Source organism: Equus caballus, chromosome 22, assembly GCF_041296265.1.
Source record: "Equus caballus isolate H_3958 breed thoroughbred chromosome 22, TB-T2T, whole genome shotgun sequence".
In the NCBI taxonomy this organism is placed as follows: Eukaryota; Metazoa; Chordata; class Mammalia; order Perissodactyla; family Equidae; genus Equus; species Equus caballus.
Window position 1 is genome coordinate 38,482,122 of NC_091705.1, and position 22,103 is coordinate 38,504,224.

The following is a 22,103-nucleotide window of genomic DNA, read 5'->3' on the forward strand; positions in this document are numbered from 1 at the left end:
GGGGTGGTGGTATTTTTTTTTCTGGTGAGAAAGATTGTCACTGAGCTAAAATCTGTGCCAATCTTCCTCTATTTTGTACGTGGGATGCTGCCACAGCACGGATGATGAGCGTTGTGTAGGTCTGCACCCAGGATCCAATCCCCCAAACCCTGGGCCGCCGAAGTAGAGTGCATGAACCTAACCACTATACCACTGGGCCAGCCCCTGTGGTGTAATTTTTGATAGGTCCATTAGCATGATTAAAAAATCCAAAAGAGGAAGAAGGTGTACAGTGAAATGTCTCACTTGTACATCCGCCCTGGGACATCGGTCCTCCCACGAATCTCCTCTGCGTTCAGAACAGCACAGCGGCCAGTGAGACGGAGGAAGCACGGTTTACCCACTCTCCCCACCCGGGCTCTGCACTGTGATCACGGGGGTGCGAAGACGCCCTCCTCCATGGTCACGTGTGCACGCCAGCAGGTGCCTCCCCCTGAAGCCGGCTCAGTCCCGCTTGCCTAACCGGGCCCTGTAAGGGTCTACCAGGCCTGGCGCGTGCATGTTCGCTCCCAGCCCTTTGCCTAAGGTCAGCAACCAGCCGTCTCAATCGCCCCGCCATCTCTGGGCAGTGACAACACCCTCTTGATTCAGAAAGGTTCTTACCCTGACTATGGATTTTGTTTTCTTTTTGATTCTGGGCTTCACTCGCTCAGCTGTAGGCAGGGGCGGTAACTTCTTCAGCTCCTCGAGAACAGCTATAGCAGCATTTTTCTTTGAAATCTTCTTGCTCTTCCCTTCACCTTCCCCCACAAACTCCCCAACCGACACCTTGGTCACGAAGCTCTTCATGTGGGGTGGGCCACTCTCCCGGGCGACCTGTTTCAGAGGGAAAGACTGAGTGAAAGCGTGACAGGCACTTATCACAAGCTGTCAGGCACACTGGTTACCACATTAGGGCACATGAAGCACGGGGGAGGGGAACCGAGGAGCAGATCCGAGAAAAGGAGGCAGCAGAAAGGTCAGCAGAGGAAACTGTGATGCTGCTGCATGCTTGCTTTCTTCTCTTCTTACTTTTCAACCTTAACGTTCTTGGGTCTGATGAGTCCAATGCACTGAGGCATGGAAGAGGGAAATATGCCCTACCACTCCCTCCCATCAGAATGGCTCACGCCTCCCCAAGGCCACAGACTACCCTGAGTTTAGCGTGATCCACTGTAAGTGGCAAAAAGGAAGCTGGCCCGGCAAAGCCCAGAAAGAATTGCTGCAAAAGAGTTCAAGTTTAATATTTGCTCTGAGCCTCCAGCCAAGACTGAAGTGGTTAAATACTGGCTGCTGTGCAGCTGTAAAAGAGAATGAGAAAATCTTCTCTAAGACCGATAGTGACTTCCAGGACACAGTAAGTAAAAAAGCAAACTGTAGAAGTGTATCTATGATACCCGAACTTTTGTGTAAAAAAAAAGCGTTTTATATATATGTATACATACATATATGTATATATAGAGACATACACTTGTGTACATACGCTTATTTTTGCAAAAAGAAGCACAAGAAGGAGAGAGCAGAAACCCGTGGAATTAATTCCTTACAGCAGGTGGAAGAGATTGTGGTAGAGGGGACAAGATGACACTTCTGAATGTATGTTTCTGTACAGCTTTGACTTCTGGAACCATTTAGTGTTTTACATATTAAAAATATAAAAAGTCGACAGAGAAAAACACTAAAATGGAATATGAACAGAAACCTAACTGTATATGACAGTGGCTACATAATCACACAGAAGGAAAATAAAAATCAGATCCAACCTACACCAGCCAAGACCCCCTTGAAAAGAACAACTAAGGTAGAGGCTTACACTACCAGATTTCAAGACGTCCTATAAAGTCACAGCAATTACGACATCATGGGATTGTTTAAGGATAAACAAACAGGTGAATAAAACATAAGAGAAGGCAGAAACAGACCTGCACATATATGATCTCTTGATTTTTGGCAAACACACCAAAGCAAATCCAAAGTCCATTTTTTTTAAAAACGGTATTGGAGCAACTAGATATCCACATGGGAAAAAACTGAACTACAATCTTGAACTCGACCACAGACAAAACTTACCTGGAGCTGGAACACAGACCCAAATGTGAAAGCTAAGACTATAAAGCCTATAGGAGAAAACTTCATGAGCAAGAGTTGGCAGAGTTCTTAAACACAAAAGTCACCATCCATACAGAAAATAAAACTGCAGCTCCTCAAAACCAAAAACTGCTTTTTAAAAGACAGCACTTAAAAAGTAAAATAGGGGGGCCAGCCCTGGTGGCCTAGTGGTTAAGTTCAGTGCACTCTGCTTCGGCAGCCCAGGTTTGGTTCCTGGGCGTGGACCTACACGACTCATCTGTCACTGGCCATGCCATCACAGCAGCTCTCATACAAAAAAGAGGAAGATTGGCAACAGATGTTAGCTCAGGGTGAAACTTCTTCAACAAAAAAGCCCCAGATAAAATAAAATAAAAAAATAAATAAAAAGTAAAAGAGGGAACCCATAGAATGTGAGAGAATATTTGCAATATATATATCTGACAAGGGATTTATATCCAGAATATAAAGAACTCCCACAAGTCAATAATACAAAGACAAACTACTCAGTTAAAAAAAAACATTTGAACAGATACTTTACAAAATAAGATCTCTAAATGGCCAATAAGCATATGAAAAAGTGCTCATCATTAGTCATCAGGGAACTGGAAACTGAAACCACAGTGAAATACTACCCCCCACACACACACACATCCCAATTTGGTTAAAATTAAAAAGTGACGATATCAAGTACTGACAAGGATGTATAGCAACTGGTGAGAGTGTAAGCTGGTACAATCAATTTAGGAAATAGTCTGACAATTTTTATAAACACCTACCCTTTGACTTAATTCTGAGTGCCCGTGTACAGAAGACGACTTAGCAGCCTTATTCACGATAGCTTCCCAGGCGAACACAACTCACATGTCCAGCAACAGGAGAACAGGTAAATTCCAGTTTTATATTCAAACAGTGGAATACACCTCAGCAATAAACTAAACTACTGATATGCATGGATGAGACTCAAACACATTCTACTGAGGATAAGAAACTCAACACCAAACAATGCACACTATCATTCTTTTTATATGAAGCCTAAGAACAAAGAAAAGAGATCTATACTGATGACAGAAAGCAGCGTCTTCTGGGCGGGTTTTAACTGGAGAGGGACCCAGAGACTTCTGGAGGTTATGGAAATGTTCTCTATCTTGATCTGGGTGGTGAATCACAGGTTTGTACCTATGTTAAAATGCAATGGGCTGTGCATGTAAGATATGTACACTTTATGGTGTATGAAGCACACTTCAACAGACTGTTAGTGTAGGGGAAAAACAATCCAAGTAACTTTGGAGCACAATTCGCTAACGATACACCTTCAGTATAAAGATAAAAAGAACCGCAAGGGCATCTTAAACTTTACTTAGTAGGTTTGTTGTTGATCGTGTTGGGTAAATATATTGATGCTGTTGGGACCAGATTCTCATAATGGGAAAAAGGAGATCCAAATACGGAATAAGGAAGAGAGAGGAAGAATCCTGTGATGGTAGATTGAAAACAGAGGTAGAACCTTGTGATTTTAAAAACACACGTATTTCCTAGCACTATCTGCCAGTAGGGCCTGGAAGCGATGGCTCCCCAGCAGCAGTCAGCACACCCAGCACCCTCATCTTGGGCTCCACACTCCACTCTGCGTAAAGGGAACTGGGGCTCCTGGGAGGAACAGCTGAGGCCATTTCTATTAGAATTTCCATTTCCACTGGGGCCAAAGCTAGAGCAGAGAAAGTGCAAAGTAAGGCTAAAACATCTGGTTGTATCACAAAGTAAGGAAGTTCTCAAGATCTGAAGAGGGGAGGTGAGAGCATAGGGGCAGGGACAATTAGACATCCAAATACAAAAGAAAGAAAAAAGACCCCTGACTCTTACCTCACAGTATATATAAAAATTATAACTCAAAATGAATCATAAACCTAAATTTAAGAGCTAAAACTATAAAACTTATGGAAGAAAGCAAAAGAGAATAACCTTAGGTTAGGCAAAGGTATCTTAGATAGGACACAACCACCACGAGCCATAAAAGAAAAATTTAGCAAACCAGACCTCTCCAAAATTAAATATTTCTGCTGTTTGGACCTCACTGTTAAAAAAACCAAAGACAAGCCACTGGGAGAAAATATTTGGAAAATACATATCTGATAAAAGAACTGTATTCAGAATATATAAGGAACCCTCAAAACTCAATAACAATATGACAACTCAATAAAAAAATTGGCAAAAGATCTGAACAGACACTTCTCCAAAGAAGATATTCAGGTGGGAAATAAGCAAACGAAAACATGCTCACTATCACTAGTCTTCATGGAAATACAAATTAAAACCATGAGTTACTACTACACACTTACTAGAATGACTAAAATTTTAAAACCTGACAATACCAAATGCTGGAGAGGACGCAGAGCAACTAAAACTCTCATGCACTGCTGTGGGAAGCTACAATGATACACCCAATTTGGAAAACAGTTTGGCAGCTTCTTATAAAGTCAAAAAGTTATAAAGTTAAAGATATACTTAGCATGCAACCCAGCAAATCCACTCCCAAGTATTTCCAAGAAAAATGAAAACATGTCCCTACAAATGTATGCACATATTTATGGTAGCTTTATTCATAATCACCAACAACTAGAAACAACCCAAATGTTCTTCACCTGGTAAAGAGATGCCTAAGTTTTGGTACGTCCATACAATGGACTACTATGCAGCAACAAAAAGAAATGAACTACTGACACACGCAACACAGATGACTCAAAATCTGCATTATATTCAGTTAAAAAAGCCACATGACAGGCAATATACTCTCTAATTCCAGTTATGTAACATTCTGAAAAAGCAAAGCTGTAGGGACAGAATCAGATCAGCGGTTGCCCAAGGCTGAGGATGGAGGGAAGGGCCTGACCACAAAGGGTAACGAAGGGAACTTCATGGGGTGAAAGATGTTCTACTCTACTCTAACTACAGTGACGGTTATGCAACTACATACCGTCATCAAATTGTATAAACGGCGAACTGTCTATCTAAATAAGGTGAACTTTACTGTATGTAAATTCTGCCTCAAGAAACCTGAGCCCCCGCCCCCCTCACAAAACAAACTGATGAGGGCATATCAAAGGACACAGGAGTCAGCTTGAATGGCAATTTGAACATCAAAATCAACAATGATAATAACGGAGCGACACTCTGAAAAAGAAAGCCGCAATGCACCTGCACTGACATAAATGAATGTAACTCGGGGTGCGGGGGATATTCTTTACAGTACAATGCCAGCTTGGAAACGCAGAAAAGCCACTTTTGACACCCAGCACAGCAGTAACCGACGCCGGGAAGAACTGTCGATGATGCCAGAACACCTGGGGCACGGTCAGGGCACAGCCTCCCAGCGTTGTCCCACAGGCCAGGGATTAACTACAAGGGGAAAGAAGTCTCCTTAGAGCGGAGCTCATCTGGTGTAGACCAGGGAAGCCAACATCACCAACACTGGGAGAAAATAACATTAGGTGATGCTGAGAAAAATCGATACCACCTCTGTGGTGTTCCGGCCAAAAAATGCACAACCTGAAACTAATCATGAGGAAAGAATCAGGCGAATCCAAACTGAGGGCCATTCTACAAAATAACTGACTTTTTAAAATGTCAATGTCATGAAGGACAAAAACTGGCTGAGGAAGTGTGACAGATTAGAGACTAACAAGATGCACACGTCTCGTTAAAAACAACACGTGATCCTGTTCTGGACACTGGAACAAGAAAATACTTTCTATAAAGGACATCACGAGGACAACTGGCAAAACGTGCCTACAGGGTGTATATTAGATAACAGTCTCACAGCAATGCTAAATGTCCCGTATTTGATAATTAGATTGTGGTTATTTAAGATAAGGTCCTTGTTCTTAAGAGATACTTGCTGAAATATTAGGAGTTAAGGGCACGTCTGCCACTTGCTCTCAAATGATTCAGCAAAAGTAAAAAATAGAAAATAAAATATATACATTTACAGAGAAAGAAGTGAATGTGGTAAAACGTTAACCACTGGTGAATCTCAGTGAAGGATATAGTCACTGTCCTATTCTTGCAACTTTTCCATAGATTTGAAATTTTTCAAAATAAAAAGTTGGAAAAATGGCTAGGAAAACTATGTGAGCCCAAGAAACGGTCGTGCTCCCGAGGTGAGAGCGAGAGGCACCTCAGAAAGAGGCCCGCACTGCTCGAAAAGGAAGAGGGGTGCGGGGAAGGGCCCAGCGTGAAAGGCACCTGCAGACGGATTCTAGAGAGCTCCCCCAGGTCGCCCTCACACCCCACCTCCACACTGATGCCTAGATTCCGAAATGCTCCCTCCCTGAACAGTGCTTTCCGCGTCCTCAGATCAGAGCAGCCACGCCCACGGCTCACTCCAGGTTCACAGCTCCACCCGGCGCCTGAGAACCATCTGCACTGCCCATTCACGTCACCAGCCCCCCGATCGACAACTCGAGTCTGACCCGGAAAGGATTTAGCGACCAAGTCACAACTGCCTTCCAGTGACCACATCAATCAGCAGCACCAGGTTTTCTAACTAAAACTAGACATTTTATCAAAAATCAAGCTGTAAATATTTTTCTAAAGAACTGTACAAATGGCTCCTGTTTTCTCCTATTAAACATTTAACCCAGCTTCCTATGTGACAGATTTTGCTACCAAAAACTTAGTCAAAAAAAAAAAAAAACTATTCTGTCCATTTATTTAGTAAATATTTCCTAAGCATCCAATATATGCCAGGCAGTCTTCCAGGTGCAAGAGACAGAACTGTAGAAAAATAAAGTCCTTGCTCAAGCTAATAATGGAAGCTAAGACGAACCTTTGACCTAAGTACTCATATTAACAAACTCAACACCACCTCCGACACAAAAACTGTAATGTTCTCAATTATTACTTTAAAAGATATTCACCACCAGAGGGCACTTCCACAATTCCTTTCACGTGCCTACTTGACAATTCCCTGCTATGTGTTACATATTCCTGAACACAAGTTTGAAAGCCAAACCTGAAACTTAAATAAAAGTGGAGGTGAGATGAAAGCAATCTGGTCCCCAAACCCCATAGAGCAAAAGCAAACTGGCAAGCCCTCACTAAGGTTCCAGAAAGTTTTGCGACTCTCAGGCAGGGTAGCAACTAGTGTGAGCAGGTGACAAGCTTCATAGCTGGCCCCAGCAGTCACCTCTGTGACCCTGAGGTGACCCAGGAAGCCAGGCATTTCCCACTCTCACAATCTTGGTACCCCTCCCTTCAATCTTTAAAAATCCATTCTCATGCCATACTAATCCCTCAGGAGGAGAAAAGGAGCATTTCTTCCCTTTCCTGCAATAGGTGTCCAAAGAGACCTTGTGGCTTCTGAGGGTGAAGCTCCCACCTAGTTCCCACCCAGCAACTAGTCCTAACTGTTGTTCTGCATGTCCCCTGTCTCATTACCTCCCCAATCCCCACCCCCTCTCCCCAACAGAGGGAGAAAGGCTGTAAAGGATGTAGGGCCAGGGAAGAAGACATCAGCCCTAGATCCACCTGGTGCTCTGCAAGCCAGAAGATGGACAATATCAACCTGCTCGCCTGCTGGGGTAGGGCAGGGTTGGTGTGGGGGATACGGGGCGGCCCTGCGACCCAAGTGCGACTCCCCATCCCACCTGCGGCCCATGGTAGGCAGGTAAGCACAGCCAGGTTGTAGGTCAGAAATCATCACCACTCAGCTGATGGATTAAGGTCTGAACTCAGGAGTCTGTTTAGGGCGCTAACTTATAATAGAAGGTATATATTTTATGAAAGTCAGGCATGAAATTTGGGGATTGCCTGTAACTGCAAAATGCTACAAAATTAAAGTATTTTACGGATAATAAACTTCAGGTAGGTTTTTAAAAAATAAATACACCAAAAGAAGTTTATGAAAAACTTAAAATTGTTTTAAGGGGCTGGCCCTATGGCCGAGTGGTTAAGTTCGAGCCCTCCGCTTAGGGGGTCCTGGATTTTGCTAGTTCGGATCCTGGGTGCGGACATGGCACTGCTCATCAGGCCATGCTGAGGCAGCGTCCCACATGCCACAGCTAGAAGGACCTACAACTAGAAGAAACAACTATGTACTTGGGGGGCTTTGGGGAGAAGAAGAAGAAAAAAATCATTTTAAGCAGATGTCCCAATTCAAATTACATTTGCCTGAAGTAACAATGCACGAGTTTGGAAGACTAAAATAGATATTCTTCATAACTTTGAAAGACCAAAGAATTGATAAGGAAATCTGCATTGTATATTAAAATAGAACCTTGCATAACCAAGCATGGAAATCAAAAGAAAGAATTTGCCATGTGTCAGCCCATTAAAGGAAACTTTTAAAGAATTCTCTCTTACCTGCCCAGTCTATTTGGACTCACTGTGTCTTTGAAAGAAACACACACTAAATGTACCTTATTTTCTATTTTGAACTAACCACCCGTGAATTATTGTTTTTAGACCATAAAGTCTCCAACAAACGAAGTTATTAAATGGGTGAAGTGGGGGGCAGATGCTGGACAATGACAAAACCTATGTCCTTTTAACAATTATTCTGACAAGATTTTTAGGGACAGGTTGAGATTCTTAATATTTTGAGAGTAACAGATGCTTGAGTCTGATGGAAACAATGGACCCTCTCTCCAGAAGAACACACATGAGAACATAAACCAAGCTTCTTCAGACCATTTTAGGAGGTTCACAGACCACTGAGGCCACCCATGCTCTGTCGAGAGCCCCACAGCTGGCCGAAGTTGACAACTCCTAGAAGAGAATCAATACGGCTTTTGCTAAATAGAAAATCTGAATCTTAAATTTGAAGGTTCACATAAATGTGATTATTATTCCAATATTATTTAGGAAAAATCTAATTCCGACGATGAATGCCAACAGTATTTTCTAATACAGAGGCCTACATGTAAAATAAGCTTACCTCAAAATTCACAGGCAAGTTCCGTTTAAGTGCAATCTCAAACACTTGACTTATTTCAGACTTATTGAGATTTTCTTCTTCTGATTCTCTTCCATTCACCTAAAGGAAGAATAGATGTTTAGTAGTCAACTCTTATTAAAACCGTCCACACAACAGCTGTGAGGATACGCCTTAAAGGCACTGTGCCTTGGCTGTACGGACTGGGCACTAACCCAGGGAGCAAGGCCGCATGCGTAGCATGTGTCAGGGAACGTCAAAGCTTAAAAAAAAGGGTCCTATCAAACTTGGGGCAGTTTGCACCTCATAAATCCACCATACAATCCACACATAAGAGACCTGTGGGTATGAATCAGCCTCATCGCGGTGCGGCGAGGGGCCACACTGCTCAGGAAGGCTGACTTCCAGGAGCCCGCCTCGAGGACCAGTAAGCCACATTTTAGAAAAAGTCAGACAGACAGATCTATGTGGGGCGTGGCAAGTTCAAATCTAAGTCTCTCCACTTAGGTATGTAGGCTTCTTATCTGGACATAAAGCCCTTGGAAACCACTTTATTAAAAAGTATGCAGTGGAACAAATTACAAAACTGCTCTGTATCTCACACGTACTGCTGCACAGAGCAAACTCATAAAGTCTCCCAGACAAAGGCTGAGACTATCTTCGCAGAAGGTTCACTCACAGCCCTCAGCCAGGGCTGGGACTAAAGAGGGGCAGAGATCTTCTCCGTCCATGCTGACAACACAGATGTCCATGTTGCAGTGATGACAGGAGAAAGCAGACACGCTCAGTTATAGCAAAGTGCCCCCAAAACACAGCAAGAGAACTGTGTTTTTCTTTATATTATTGGGACTCTTTTGTCAAAGAATTTGTAAAACCCTATTTCCAAGATGAGAACTATCTGACAGGAACCCGTGGCTGACACTGCTGAGTAGGCAAGGTGCAGGACATCCAGGATTTTATCTGCTGTGCACTTCCTTACGCTTATCAGGTGGATCCTGTACCTACACTGCACCAATGTTTCAAGCTGTAATTAAAAGAAATAAAACTCCATATTTAAAAAAAAACATTCATACAATAAAGAATATAACAGTGTACAAGTACATTTATCCCAAACACTATTTATAATCCCTTGTCTCCTTCCATGATGATAATGTTTCTTTCCAATCAGTTTCACTTCACTCTCTGCCTGGTCAAAACTATTTGCATAGCATTTCTTGTGGCTTAATTAAGCTAAATGAACTTTTATTCTTGTTGCTTAAATCCTAAGGAAAAAGAAGCCTCGTAGTGAGTCCTTAAAGCCAGAAATCTTCAAGCAAGGTGCCTTAGAAGGCTGGGGCTCCAGAAGTTTGGTTTGAAATTTATTTTTAAATAGGTTTTAAACTAAAAAAAATACTGGGGCCAGCCCAGGGGGTGCAGTGGTTAAGTGTGCACGTTCCACTTCGGTGGTCTGGGGTACGTCGGTTTGGATGCTGGGTGCAGACATGACACCGCTTGGCATGCCATGCTGTGGTAGGCGTCCCACATATAAAGTAGAGGAAGATGGGCACGGATGTTAGCTCAGGGCCAGTCTTCCTCAGCAAAAAGAGGCGGATTGGCAGCAGATGTTAGCTCAAGGCTAATCCTCCTCAAAACAAAAGCAAAAACAAAAAAACCCCTGTACTTTAACAAGTAAGTCAGTCCAACAAATGGTGCTGGGAAAACCAGATGTCCACAGGTGAAAAAATGAAGCTGGATCCTTACCTTACACCATATACAAAAATTAACTCAAAATGGATCAAAGACATAAACATAAGGGCTAAAATTATAAAACTCTTAGGAGAAAACATTAGGGAAAAGCTTCATGACACTGGATTTGGCAATGATTTCTTGGATATGACACCAAAAGCACAGGTAACAAAAGAAAAAACAAGATATATTGGACTTCATCGAAATTAAAAACTTTGTGCATGAAAAGACACTATCAAGAGAGTAAAGAGAACCCACAGAATGGGAGAAAATATTTGCAAATCATCTATCTGATAAAGAATTTAATATTCAGAATACATAAAGAACTCCTACAACTCAACAACAATAAACAACCCAAATCAAAAATGGTAAAGGACTTGAATAGATATTTCTCCAAAGAAGATATACAAATGGCCAACAAGCTCATGAAATGACGCCCAAGATCATTAATCGTTAGGGAATGCAAATCAAAACTACAATGAGATACTTCACACCTATGAGAATGGCCACAGAAAAGAGCAAGCGTTAGTGAGGACGTGGAGAAACTGGAACCCTTGTACACTGCTGGTGAACATGTAAAATAGCATAGCCTCTGTGGAAAACAGTTCAGTGGTTCCTCAAAAAGTTAAACATAGAATTACAATGTGATCCAGCAATTCCACTTCTAGATACATACTCAAAAGAATCGAAAACAGGGACTCAGATACTTGTACACCAGTGTTCACAGCAGCACTATTCACAATAGCAAAAAAGTGAAAACAACCCAAACATCCACCAACAGATGAAAAGATCAACAAAATGTGGGCTATTCACCTAATGGAATATTATTCACCCTTTAAAAAGAATATAGGGGCTGGCCCCATGGCATAGTGGTGAAGTTCAGCGCACTCTACTTTGGCAGCCTGGTTCGGATCCTGGGTGCAGACCTACACCACTCATCAGCCATGCTGTGGTGGCAACCCACATAAAAAGCGGAGGAAGACTGAAACAGATGTTGGCTCAGGGTTAATCTTCCTCAGCAAAAAAAAAGCACTATAATTCTGAAACATGCTGTAACATGGATGAACCTTGAAAACATTATGATAAATGAAATAAGCCAGACACAAAAGACAAATATCCACTTATATGAGGTATCCAGAATAGGCAAATGGAGACAGAAGTAAAAGAGTGTCTACCAGGGGAAGGGGTGGGGGAGGGGGAGTTACTGTTCAATGTGTACAAAGTTTCTATATGCGATGATAAAGTTCTGGAAATGGATAGTGGTGATAGTTGCACAACACTGAGAATATATTTAATGCCACAGTACTTTAAAAATGGTTAAAATGGTAACCTTTATGTTATGTATATTTTGTCTTAATTTTTTTCAAAGCAACAAAAAAAGGTACGTTTCATACCAAATATTAACACACCAGAGATCATCAATATATTAACCTGTGCTAAAAGATTAGCTCATTTTTGTGTACAAACTTTTCTGACAGCTGTTTATTTGAAGAGTATCCAAAGATACTTTAAATAGATGAGCTATTTAAAAAAATGGTCCACTCTCATGCTAAGTAATTGTGTCGATGACAATATTCTCCTTATGTGCAACCAGAACAAAATCTGGAAACAAACTGGGGACTGAGGCTGATACAAGATGTCAATTGCCATGCATATATCCCAATTTTCAAAATTTTTGCTCATTATACCAGTCCAATTAGTTTTAACTTTTACTTTTAATTATGACCTATTCCAAACATATAGAGAGGTATAGACTACGTAACAGGCAATTGTACCGGATTTAATAAATGTCAACATTAAGAACTACTGACACCAAATATTTTTTCTTTTTCAAGGAAAATGAAGAAGCCATTCTCACTCTCCTTTCCACAGCAGAGTGAACCACTACTCTAAAACAGGACTGTAGCTTTCCCAGCATGTTTTTTAATGGACAAAAACAATACATAGTTATAATTTTGTGTTGTGAAAACTCACAGAAGTCAATCTGATTGCCTTTATAAATATTATAAAATGCAAACTTATAAGTTTATACTAAGGAAATGCTACTTCTCTATTTATATATCAAGGGTCCACGTAAGTCTGGTAGAAAACAGTGGCCTACTGCTAAATTATAAACTCTGTGCCAGTGGTTCGTAACCTCAGCAGCATTAGAATCACTTGGGAGCTTTACAAAGACAGACGCCAGATCCTCACTCCAGAAAAAAGAACTCAAGTTTTCGCAGGTAGGGCCTGGATATCCATTTTATTTATAGTATTTGTTTATTTTTGCTAGCAACCAGATTGAGATTCACCTCTCTAAGCCACTGCTTCCAAAAGAATTTCAATAGGGAGAAAGCAGCCAGTGAAATAAAATGCAAAACAGGAAATGAAGACATACATTTATTTGGAAGTGAGAGTGTGTTGTTCTTTTACATAAACAATTTTGATATTATCCGGATTGACAAAATGTTGCAATGCAGGAAGCAGTGAATGAGTCAAAACCAACCCACAAATACCATTCCCAGCAAGACGGGGAAAGTGGAGCGGGCCCTCAGTCTTGCCTGCATGAAGTGGGAACTACTGTTAACATCAATCCCATAGAGCATGGTTCAGCAATAAAATCCAGGCAACATTAGGAAGAGAAAAAACACTCTGAACCATTCCTTAACCCTCAGTATGCCAGGAGAAAAACAGTCATCACCGTTAACCACCTGGCTCCAACAGACTCATTTTATTTTTCTACATTTAAAATCGTTTTACAGGGGCCAGCCCCCTGACCGAGCAGTTAAGTTTGCACGCTCTGCTTTGGCAGCCCAGGGTTTCACTGGTTCAAATCTTGGGCATGGACACTGCACCGCTCATCAGGCCACTCTGAGGCGGTGTTCCACACGCCACAACTAGAAGGACTCGCAACTAAAATATGCAGCTATGTACTGGGGGGATTTGGGGAGAAAAAGCAGGAAAAAAAAAAAAAGATTGGCAACAGCTGTTAGCTCAGGTGACCAATCTTTAAAAAAAATAAAAAATAAAATCATTTTACAAATAATACACAGAATAAACAGACAACAAAAATCATTTCCTTAGAGGTTTTACTAAGAATTTAAAATAGCAAACCCAAGTTTTTACTCCAGGTTTGTAGTTTAGAAGTTATATGTACCGGAACTGGGCAAGGTCCTTTAAATGTCACTAACTGCTCATCAGCTGGCACGCCTGAACCTAGAGCACAGCCCACTTGCCAGTAACAGTGCCAGATTTCAAATCCATCTCCAACAGGTTCTAGCTTATCATGATTCTGATTCTTCTTGTACTGGTATTGTCAAAACACACTACTTTTGAAATGGACTCATAATTTTGTTGAAGAGACAACAGCGATCTTCTTTGCACTGTAACTACACAATGCTTTTTCACTTTTAGATTTATAAACCCCCAAAGAAGGATCTAACGATGTTTTTCATTGTTACATCATCTATTTTCTTCCAATCACCTTTGTACACACACCTTCTTTTGCAAACGTCCACTTATTTTGTGGACAACAAGTGGTAAGAAATAAATTCTGGTGGCCAAACATTATAAAAGATGAAAGAATGTTGTCACATTAGTTTTTTTAAAAATCAGAACAGGACAGTCCGGGTTCTTGCGTGATGAAGTCCTTCCCATTGGCTGACCAGAAGAGAATACACATTTCCTTTTTGTACACCATAGAAATATCATTTACTTGCTGATTCTTGAGTTTGGGAAAACTTATCTAAGACATCTTCTGAAGACTCACAGTCTGCTGTTTCCCTTAGACACTCAATCTCACCGCCATCATCAGAGGCCGCAGTACCGCTGTCTCTCTGCATTCATCTTCTGATTGTTCTAACAACGGAAATGTCTTCCTCGGTCAATTTTCTTCTCTTTGCCATTATGCATGGAAAAAGGAAAATTCTGAATTCTCACCTGAGTTGAATGAAAGCTAAAAGTAGAGTGAAAAGATGGTGCTTCCAGTATTCTTCTGCATCTTCTTGAAAGACGATGCAAGACCTTAGTCAATGCAATAAGAACATTAAAGGATGATGCAATAATGGCAATTATTTCACTACCATATCACCCACCTAGGGATTTCATCATTCTTCCATTTTCTTATTAGTTTAGTCTAGCTTAGCAGATCTGGGAACATATGATGAATAGTGCTGAAATGATATGCAGGATGACAAACAGCAAAATGTTTCAAAATGTACAAAAATTAAGATTCCATAATGTAAAGATTTATGAAAGGGTCCAAAGGATCCACATGATCATTGTAATATTCTATTTTTAAAAATAAGTATGCTTTTCTTTGCTCTTTGTAAGATCTCTAAAAAAGAAGAATAAAAGTCATGCAATATCAATCCTTACAGAGCTTAGAAAAGAAACTAAAAAATGTAAAGAGGGTCCAATGGACCCTGACAGGAAGATTAAGGTCTCCAATTCCAGTTGCAGCCCTACCTAAAAATGTTTCTGGCCCAAGGGAATTAAGGACTCAAGACCAGGAAGAGCTGCATTTATTTATTTTTACAAAAGTAGCACATAAAAAAAAACTTCAAATAGTACAATTTTTTAGAAAAAGTCTGGGCTGGCCCCGTGGCCTACTGGTTAAGTTTGTTCGGCACGCTCTGGCCCAGGTTCAGTTCTCGGGAGCAGATCTACACCACTCATCTGCAGCCATGCTGTGGCGGCGAGCCACATACAAAAAATAGAGGAAGACTGGCACAGATGTTAGCTCAAGGCAAATCTTCCTCAGCAATAAAGAAAGAAAGAAAGAAAGAAAAAGAAAAAATTTTGTTAAAGTCTGTCTTCTACCACTATCATAAAGAGAAAAACCACTTTTAAAGTTTGATATAACATTCAAGATAGAAACTATGCACATCCAAACCCATATATACACATAGACACACAGTTGGCTCTATTTACTTAAACACAAAGAAGATCACACTATACATATAACAACAGCCCGGAATTTTTATTCCTCCCCACTCAATAGACTATGGGCCTCCTTTCATGTTCATGTATAAAGATCTACCACACTCTGGTACTCCTGGGATAATGCATCCATTTATTTAACCATTTCCCTACTAACGAACATTGAAGCTGGCTCCTTTTTCTCCGTAACAGATGATGCAGCTATGACCGCCTCACTCCTAACAGCTCAGACACTGAAGAAGTCATCCTTTATCACCACAAGCCTTCGATTTAAAAGTAAGTAAAATAAACTAAAAGCGCTTTCCCAACTCAGGATCTTTGCACAAGCTGCTCCCTCTGCTGAGAACGTACTTGCCCCTGCTCTTTCGCTCATCGTTGGTCTCAGCTTAAATGACCCTTCCTCAGAGAGGAATTCTCTGAATGCACCACCATTACTCCAATCTAAACGAGACATTTTTTGCTCTCAGAATACTTGCTACTTTTCCATCCTAGTACACACTGCACTTTTTTAATGATACTAATGTTAACGTCTGTCAACTCCATTCAACTACACCCCACAGCAGGAGGGGCAGTACTGCTGAGACACTGTCTGTCATCAAGGGACCAGCCCATGCCTGCCTGTCAGACAGAGACCGCTGGCTTTATTGGCTCTGTTCTGGAGAAGACGAACTGCTCTACCACACAATCACATGCTCTAACATTTTCAACGGCAAAACAGACAATTTGTTTCAAATGATCATTTCCAATGCTGGCAGGACGTCGGCAAAGAGGCTGCTCAGGCCCTGCTGGCTCAGGCCCTGCTGGCGGAGGAACTGGGCCATACGCGTTACTGTGCAATTCCACTTCTAGGACTGTGGCTCACAAAATCATCTCGGACACACGCAAAGATTTAATGACAACAATGTTCTTCACTACCTATTTTATAACAGGAAAACTGCACACAACCTAAATAACCAAGCCTCTGTTGTTGAAAAACTAAACTGTCATGTTCACACAACAGAACACTTTGCAGCCATTAAAAGTGCTCAGATGAATGCTGAATTTGAGTCCTCCATGGAAATATAAGTAAATGGCATGACAACATATCCATGATACATACTTCAGTGAAAAAAGGTGGTTACTGTACATCATCATCCCATTTTTGTGAAACACATAGGTGCATGTATTTACTTGTATATGCACTGATATCCACCAAAATGGGTATGGTGATTATCTTCAATTGGTAAATTTACGAATCATTTGTTTTTCCTTTTCTTTTTGGATTTTTATAGTTCACATGCATTACTTGTAAAAAAATTTAAAGTTACCCTTTAAAATATCTCTCTTTACCCCCTATGACCCACCTACCAAGGGGCCTGGTAAATCCCGGGGCAGCTCAGTTAGAGGAAGGCCAGTGTTTCAATTATCACTTCAAAGAAAAAGTCTTATCCTAGTTAATGATTTTCGATTCTGGAGCAATGCTTAAGGCCAGCCAGTCTTTGAGCCCCTTCTGAAGGGCTCTGTCTCTACTCCAAACCATAAAGAACTAGAAAAGGGGCAAGGGGGCTCAGGCAGATAGGAATATTACTCCCAGCAAAGCTCCTCATAGACGTCCATGAGCCTAGGGGAGCCCAGGGGAGCGTGGCTCCTACAGTCTCTGGGCCTGAGCCAAACAGCGCTGTTCTAGTGAGCGATGGGGTAGGCTCAGGCTCAAGACATCAACACTTTCCCTTTGCAGCAATACTGAGTCTTTCCAAGGAGGATTCGAAGGGAGGAAAACTGCCTAGGAAGCACCGATAATTCCAAGGACCTGTGTGGTTCCCAAACCCTGACAGTGGGTACACTAAAAAAGAAAAAAAGGAAAAGCCAGACACTCCTGGGTCTTACCCTGGCCCTACTGTGTTAGAATTGTGTGGGTTTGACCAAGGAATTTTTTTTTAACTTCTCAAGTGACTCCAGAGCAGACAACCCACACGCCAGTGTTCACGATCGTTTAACAACTGCTGGCTGGAAGGAATCAAGAAATACCTTCTCCATCGGACTCCAATTAGACAAGCACGAAAGTCAGGCCAAAAAATGAAAAGCCGCCAAAATGACTCAGATTACACTACCTTCTGCTCTTTTCACAAACCCCACCACTGAACAGCTCATCTTTTTACCTTCACCATATCCTCCTAAGTTACAGTCCATTCTCTTCTACGGGGTCCTCAGTGGACCCAGGAAACAGATCATCTCTGTTAAAGTGTTTGGTTACACTGGAAGATGGAAATGCACTGTATCAAAAGCAAAACAGAACGCTCCTGTGCAGCCAGCCATGAAGCCACAGAGCACCATCCTGAGCTGGGTGACCCTGGACACACGGACCTCAGCAAGCACCCTATCAAAGGTCCACTCGGGTTCCTATCTATCATCATATATTTAGCTCAATGTTCTGTGCAAGATCTCCTTCTTCTTTGGGAACTTATTTCTTGGGGAGGAAAAGTCAGTCAAACACTTCCCAGGGATGTTTTCAGGTGGCATTTTGTGCTGTGATTAAACAGCACTGTGAAATCTTGATGTTTCTACTCGGGGAGTTTCTTCCGGCCTTTGGTGAGAAGACTGCCTTTCCAGAGATATTCATTATGCCTTGGCCCTTCAATGGCATGGAGTCACTGATTTTCTAAGACCCATATTCCCATCACAAAGTCACAAAGAGTTAAAATCATTTTCTTATTGTGATAGTTTTAAAACACAGCCCCCAAATTCTTTGACACTCCTCTCATCCAGAAGTGAGGTTCTCAATACTTGAATGTACCAAAAGCCACTGAACTGTACACTCAAAACGGTTAAAACTGTGAATTTATATTACGTGAACCTTGCCTCAATAAAAAAAAAGTGAGACTGTATCTCGTCCTTTTGAATGTGGGCTCTGTGCCTGCTTAATCCGTAGAATACGGCAGAAGCGACGTTGTGCTGATTTCTGGGCCCAAGCCTTAAGAAACTGGCAGCTGCTTCCATGTTCTGTCTTCTAGGACACTCACTCTCGGAACCCCACCACCACATGGTGAGGATGTACAGGCAGTCTGTGTGGAGGTTAACTAAGAGAGGAACTGAGGACCTCAGGCCCGGGCCCCTGCTTAGTTCCCAGGCAACGGCCAGCAGCACCTTACAGGCCATGTGAGAGAGCCATCTTGAAAGTGGGGTCTCCAGCCCCCGCAGAGCTGCCTCAGCCAAAGCTGCATGGAGCAGAGACAAGCTCCCCCTGCCAGGCCTGCCTAAACTGCAGATGTGTGAGCAACACAAATGCCTGCAGGTGTTTAAGCCACTAAGCTTTGTGCTGGTTTGTTACGCAGCAAGACAGAACTGGCACTTTGATACCATAAAGAGTGGCTAGTGAAAATGGCTTCAGAAAACTCTCCAGCCTGGTACCATAAACCACCGCAGATTCTGACAAGCACAATCTTTATCACTGAAGAATTCATCCATGCCTGTTCTTCACAACTCAAGTCACAAGCTTTCTAAGATGGTCACTCAAAACTATGCCACAGAGTTGAAAAAGAAAGCATCTGACATCCTTGCTAAGAAATTTTTTGAAAAGGGGGCAAAAGGCAAGAAACCTTTAGAGTACAAAATCTTATAAGCTATCAAATAAAAATTATGGACAGCTCTCAATGCATCTTCATAGAAAAAGAAGCTTGAGCCATGGTCTTCCGCGCCGCCCTCCTGCTCCACCCAAGTGTCAGGAGCCCACTCTGCCCCGCCTCACCTCCAGCCTCTCAGGCGGGGGCTCGCTCTGCAGGATCCTCAGGGCTTTTGCAGCAGCATCGTGTTTCGCAGCCTGTCTCGTCTTTCCTTTCCCATTAAATTGTTGTCCTCCCACAGAAAGTTCAACTTGATAAAGTAAAGGTGGTACTGGAAATGGGTAAAAGTACCTAAAAATGAAAGGGGGTTAGGAAAATCACAGTCTCACATTGATAAGGCACCCATACATTCTCTGACAAATTCCAGTATTTCCTTCATCACGGGTCCTAATCACATTAATGTTTACTTGCCGGCAATGATTCCTCATCAGTATATCCAGAGATTTCATAAGTTTACACTGGATTAGAATTGTCACACAGTATGAGCAAATACTGTTTAGCAATTCAAACTTATTTGCACAAAATACACTGGCTGACAAATTACCTGAGTTCAATTTATAAAGCTAATCCATGTTGACAAAATCTGAAATGAATTAGGCTTTCGCTGAGACAAAAAACTTAACTTGCTCTACTTTCTCATATCTGAGATTCACACTTGTGTGTCTCCAGAAAAGGCTGGGAATTTTTAAACAGAAGCCGTTTAGAAAGGATCCTCACTTCTAGAAATCCCAACAGCCTATAGCATAGCAGACGCTATTTCTTCCATTTCAGAGTTTGGGTTTTTTTTCTTTTTTGTTGTTGTTGAGGAAGATTGGCCCTGAGCTAACATCTGTGTCAATCTTCCTCTATTTTATCTGGGTCGCTGCCACAGCACAGCCACTGACGAGTGGTGGAGGTCCATGCCTGGGAAGCGAACCTGGGCCACCGATATGGAGTATGCCGAACTTAACCACTAGGCCATGGGGCCGGCCCCTGAGAGTTTTTTTGTTTTTTTGGTTTTTTTTTTTTTTTGAGGAAGATTAGCCCTGAGCTAACATCCACCACCAATCCTCCTCTAATTAGCTGAGGAAGACTGGCCCTGAGCTAACATCTGTGCCCATCCTCCTCTACTTTATATGTGGGACGCCACCACAGCATGGCTTGATAAGTGGTGCGTAGGTCCATGCCCACAATCCGAACCAGCGAACCCTGGGCCACCGAAGCAGAGCACACGAATTTAACTGCTATGCCACCCGGCCAGCCCCTGAGAGTTTGTATTTTTAAAACTAGCTTTGGTCCTCCCCAAGTAGGGCAGAGAAATGAAGACTTCATTTTGATCATCAGTCTATCCACTGTCTTATGACTGTGAGCAGGAGGTTTTTTTTTTTTTTTTTAGATTTTATTTTTCCTTTTTCTCCCCAAAGCCCCCCAGTACATAGTTGTATATTCTTCGTTGTGGGTCCTAGTTGTGGCATGTGGGACGCTGCCTCAGCGTGGTTTGATGAGCAGTGCCATGTCCGCGCCCAGGATTCGAACCAATGAAACACTGGCCGCCTGCAGCGGAGCGCGCGAACTTAACCACTCGGCCTCAGGGCCAGCCCCAAGCAGGAGGTTTTTAACACACAGCAGTTTCAGGTTTCAATTAATATTTTACTGCACCTGTGTATCAAGGCTACTTACAAAGCCCTTTAAGTTCAAAAGTCAGAAAGTACCCAATAACAATAATCAGGCAATCTCAGAATGCTGAGAATCCATGGTGCTGCAGGAATCATGCTCAAGTATCACTCAAAGCAGTCACAGGGGCGATCTTTAGCCAGACTGCGTGGGGACAGGAGCCACACTGCTAGTGAGGAATATGCTCAGGCCCTTTCCAACAACAGGAGTTAAAAGGGCGTTAATCACAGTTCCAAAGACAATTCAGACTGAAACCAACATCTGGCACGCCCAAAGACCAAATCACTTCACGCTGCACTATCTACAGATTTTATTATTCCACGTACAAGATCAGATATATTTTCACCTGTATTTAAAAGACACACACACAGGGGCCGGCCCAGTGGCGCAGCAGTTAAGTGTGCACGTTCCGCTTCTCAGCGGCCCAGGGTTCACTGGTTTGGATCCCAGGTGCGGACATGGCACCTCATGGCAAGCCACACTGTGGTAGGCATCCCACATATAAAGTAGAGGAAGATGGGCACGGATGCTAGCTCAGGGCCAGGCTTCCTCAGCAAAAAGAGGAGGACTGGCAGTAGTTAGCTCAGGGTTAATCTTCCTCAAAAAACCAAAAATAAAACACACACATACATACCTTGGGGGATAAGCACCTCCTCTCATGTTGTAGTTATAGGTGGACTGCATCCGAGAGTAAGGGTCAACAGGCTTATACATTGGTTTTTTTCCAAGTTTCATGCACAGTGCATTTAGCTCTACAGTAGGGGTTATGCTTTCTGCAACACAAAATCAACACAAAGAATTGTTTTTTTCTGACATGAGAATCACGGTCACTAAAATCAAAAAGAATAGCATGCTTTCTACTCATTGATTCATGACGCGTTTCAAGAAAGGGTCTAAGTACCTCACTGCTAGGCATCAGGTTAGGAAATCCAAGAATCTGCTATGATTTCGAGATATTAATATGCAGACAACAGCACAAAATATATTGTAAGGGCTATTAGAGGCGACAAGAACTTCACACAAGAAGTTATCAGTGAAAGCTATACATCCCAGTTGTCAGAAACAAGTTCCAACACATATCAAGTTCCATGATTAAAAACACCATGTGACTGTCTAAATTGTTTTACTGTTTGGGAATACTTAACCAATACAACTTTGGTTGTACTGAC

The 22,103-nt window shown here is 42.1% G+C and overlaps 1 protein-coding gene across 33 annotated transcripts in view; it reads right to left on the minus strand.

The window, feature by feature from the left end:
- STAU1 (staufen double-stranded RNA binding protein 1) overlaps nucleotides 1–22,103 on the minus strand; it is a 54,789-nt gene that overhangs the window by 9,057 nt on the left and 23,629 nt on the right. For 22 of the 33 annotated variants that reach the window (XM_023626713.2, XM_070246897.1, XM_070246907.1 and 19 more), the window contains 4 exons: nucleotides 21,569–21,707; nucleotides 19,407–19,572; nucleotides 9,041–9,139; nucleotides 643–855 (listed from right to left, as the gene is read on the minus strand). In XM_023626713.2, coding sequence (XP_023482481.1) covers nucleotides 643–855; nucleotides 9,041–9,139; nucleotides 19,407–19,572; nucleotides 21,569–21,669 — 579 coding nt within the window. In that variant the 5' untranslated portion in view covers nucleotides 21,670–21,707. Of the gene's footprint in view, nucleotides 1–642; nucleotides 874–9,040; nucleotides 9,140–19,406; nucleotides 19,573–21,568; nucleotides 21,708–22,103 lie in introns of all 33 variants that reach the window. The other 11 variants (XM_023626708.2, XM_023626706.2, XM_023626711.2 and 8 more) reach the window with 1 other exon arrangement.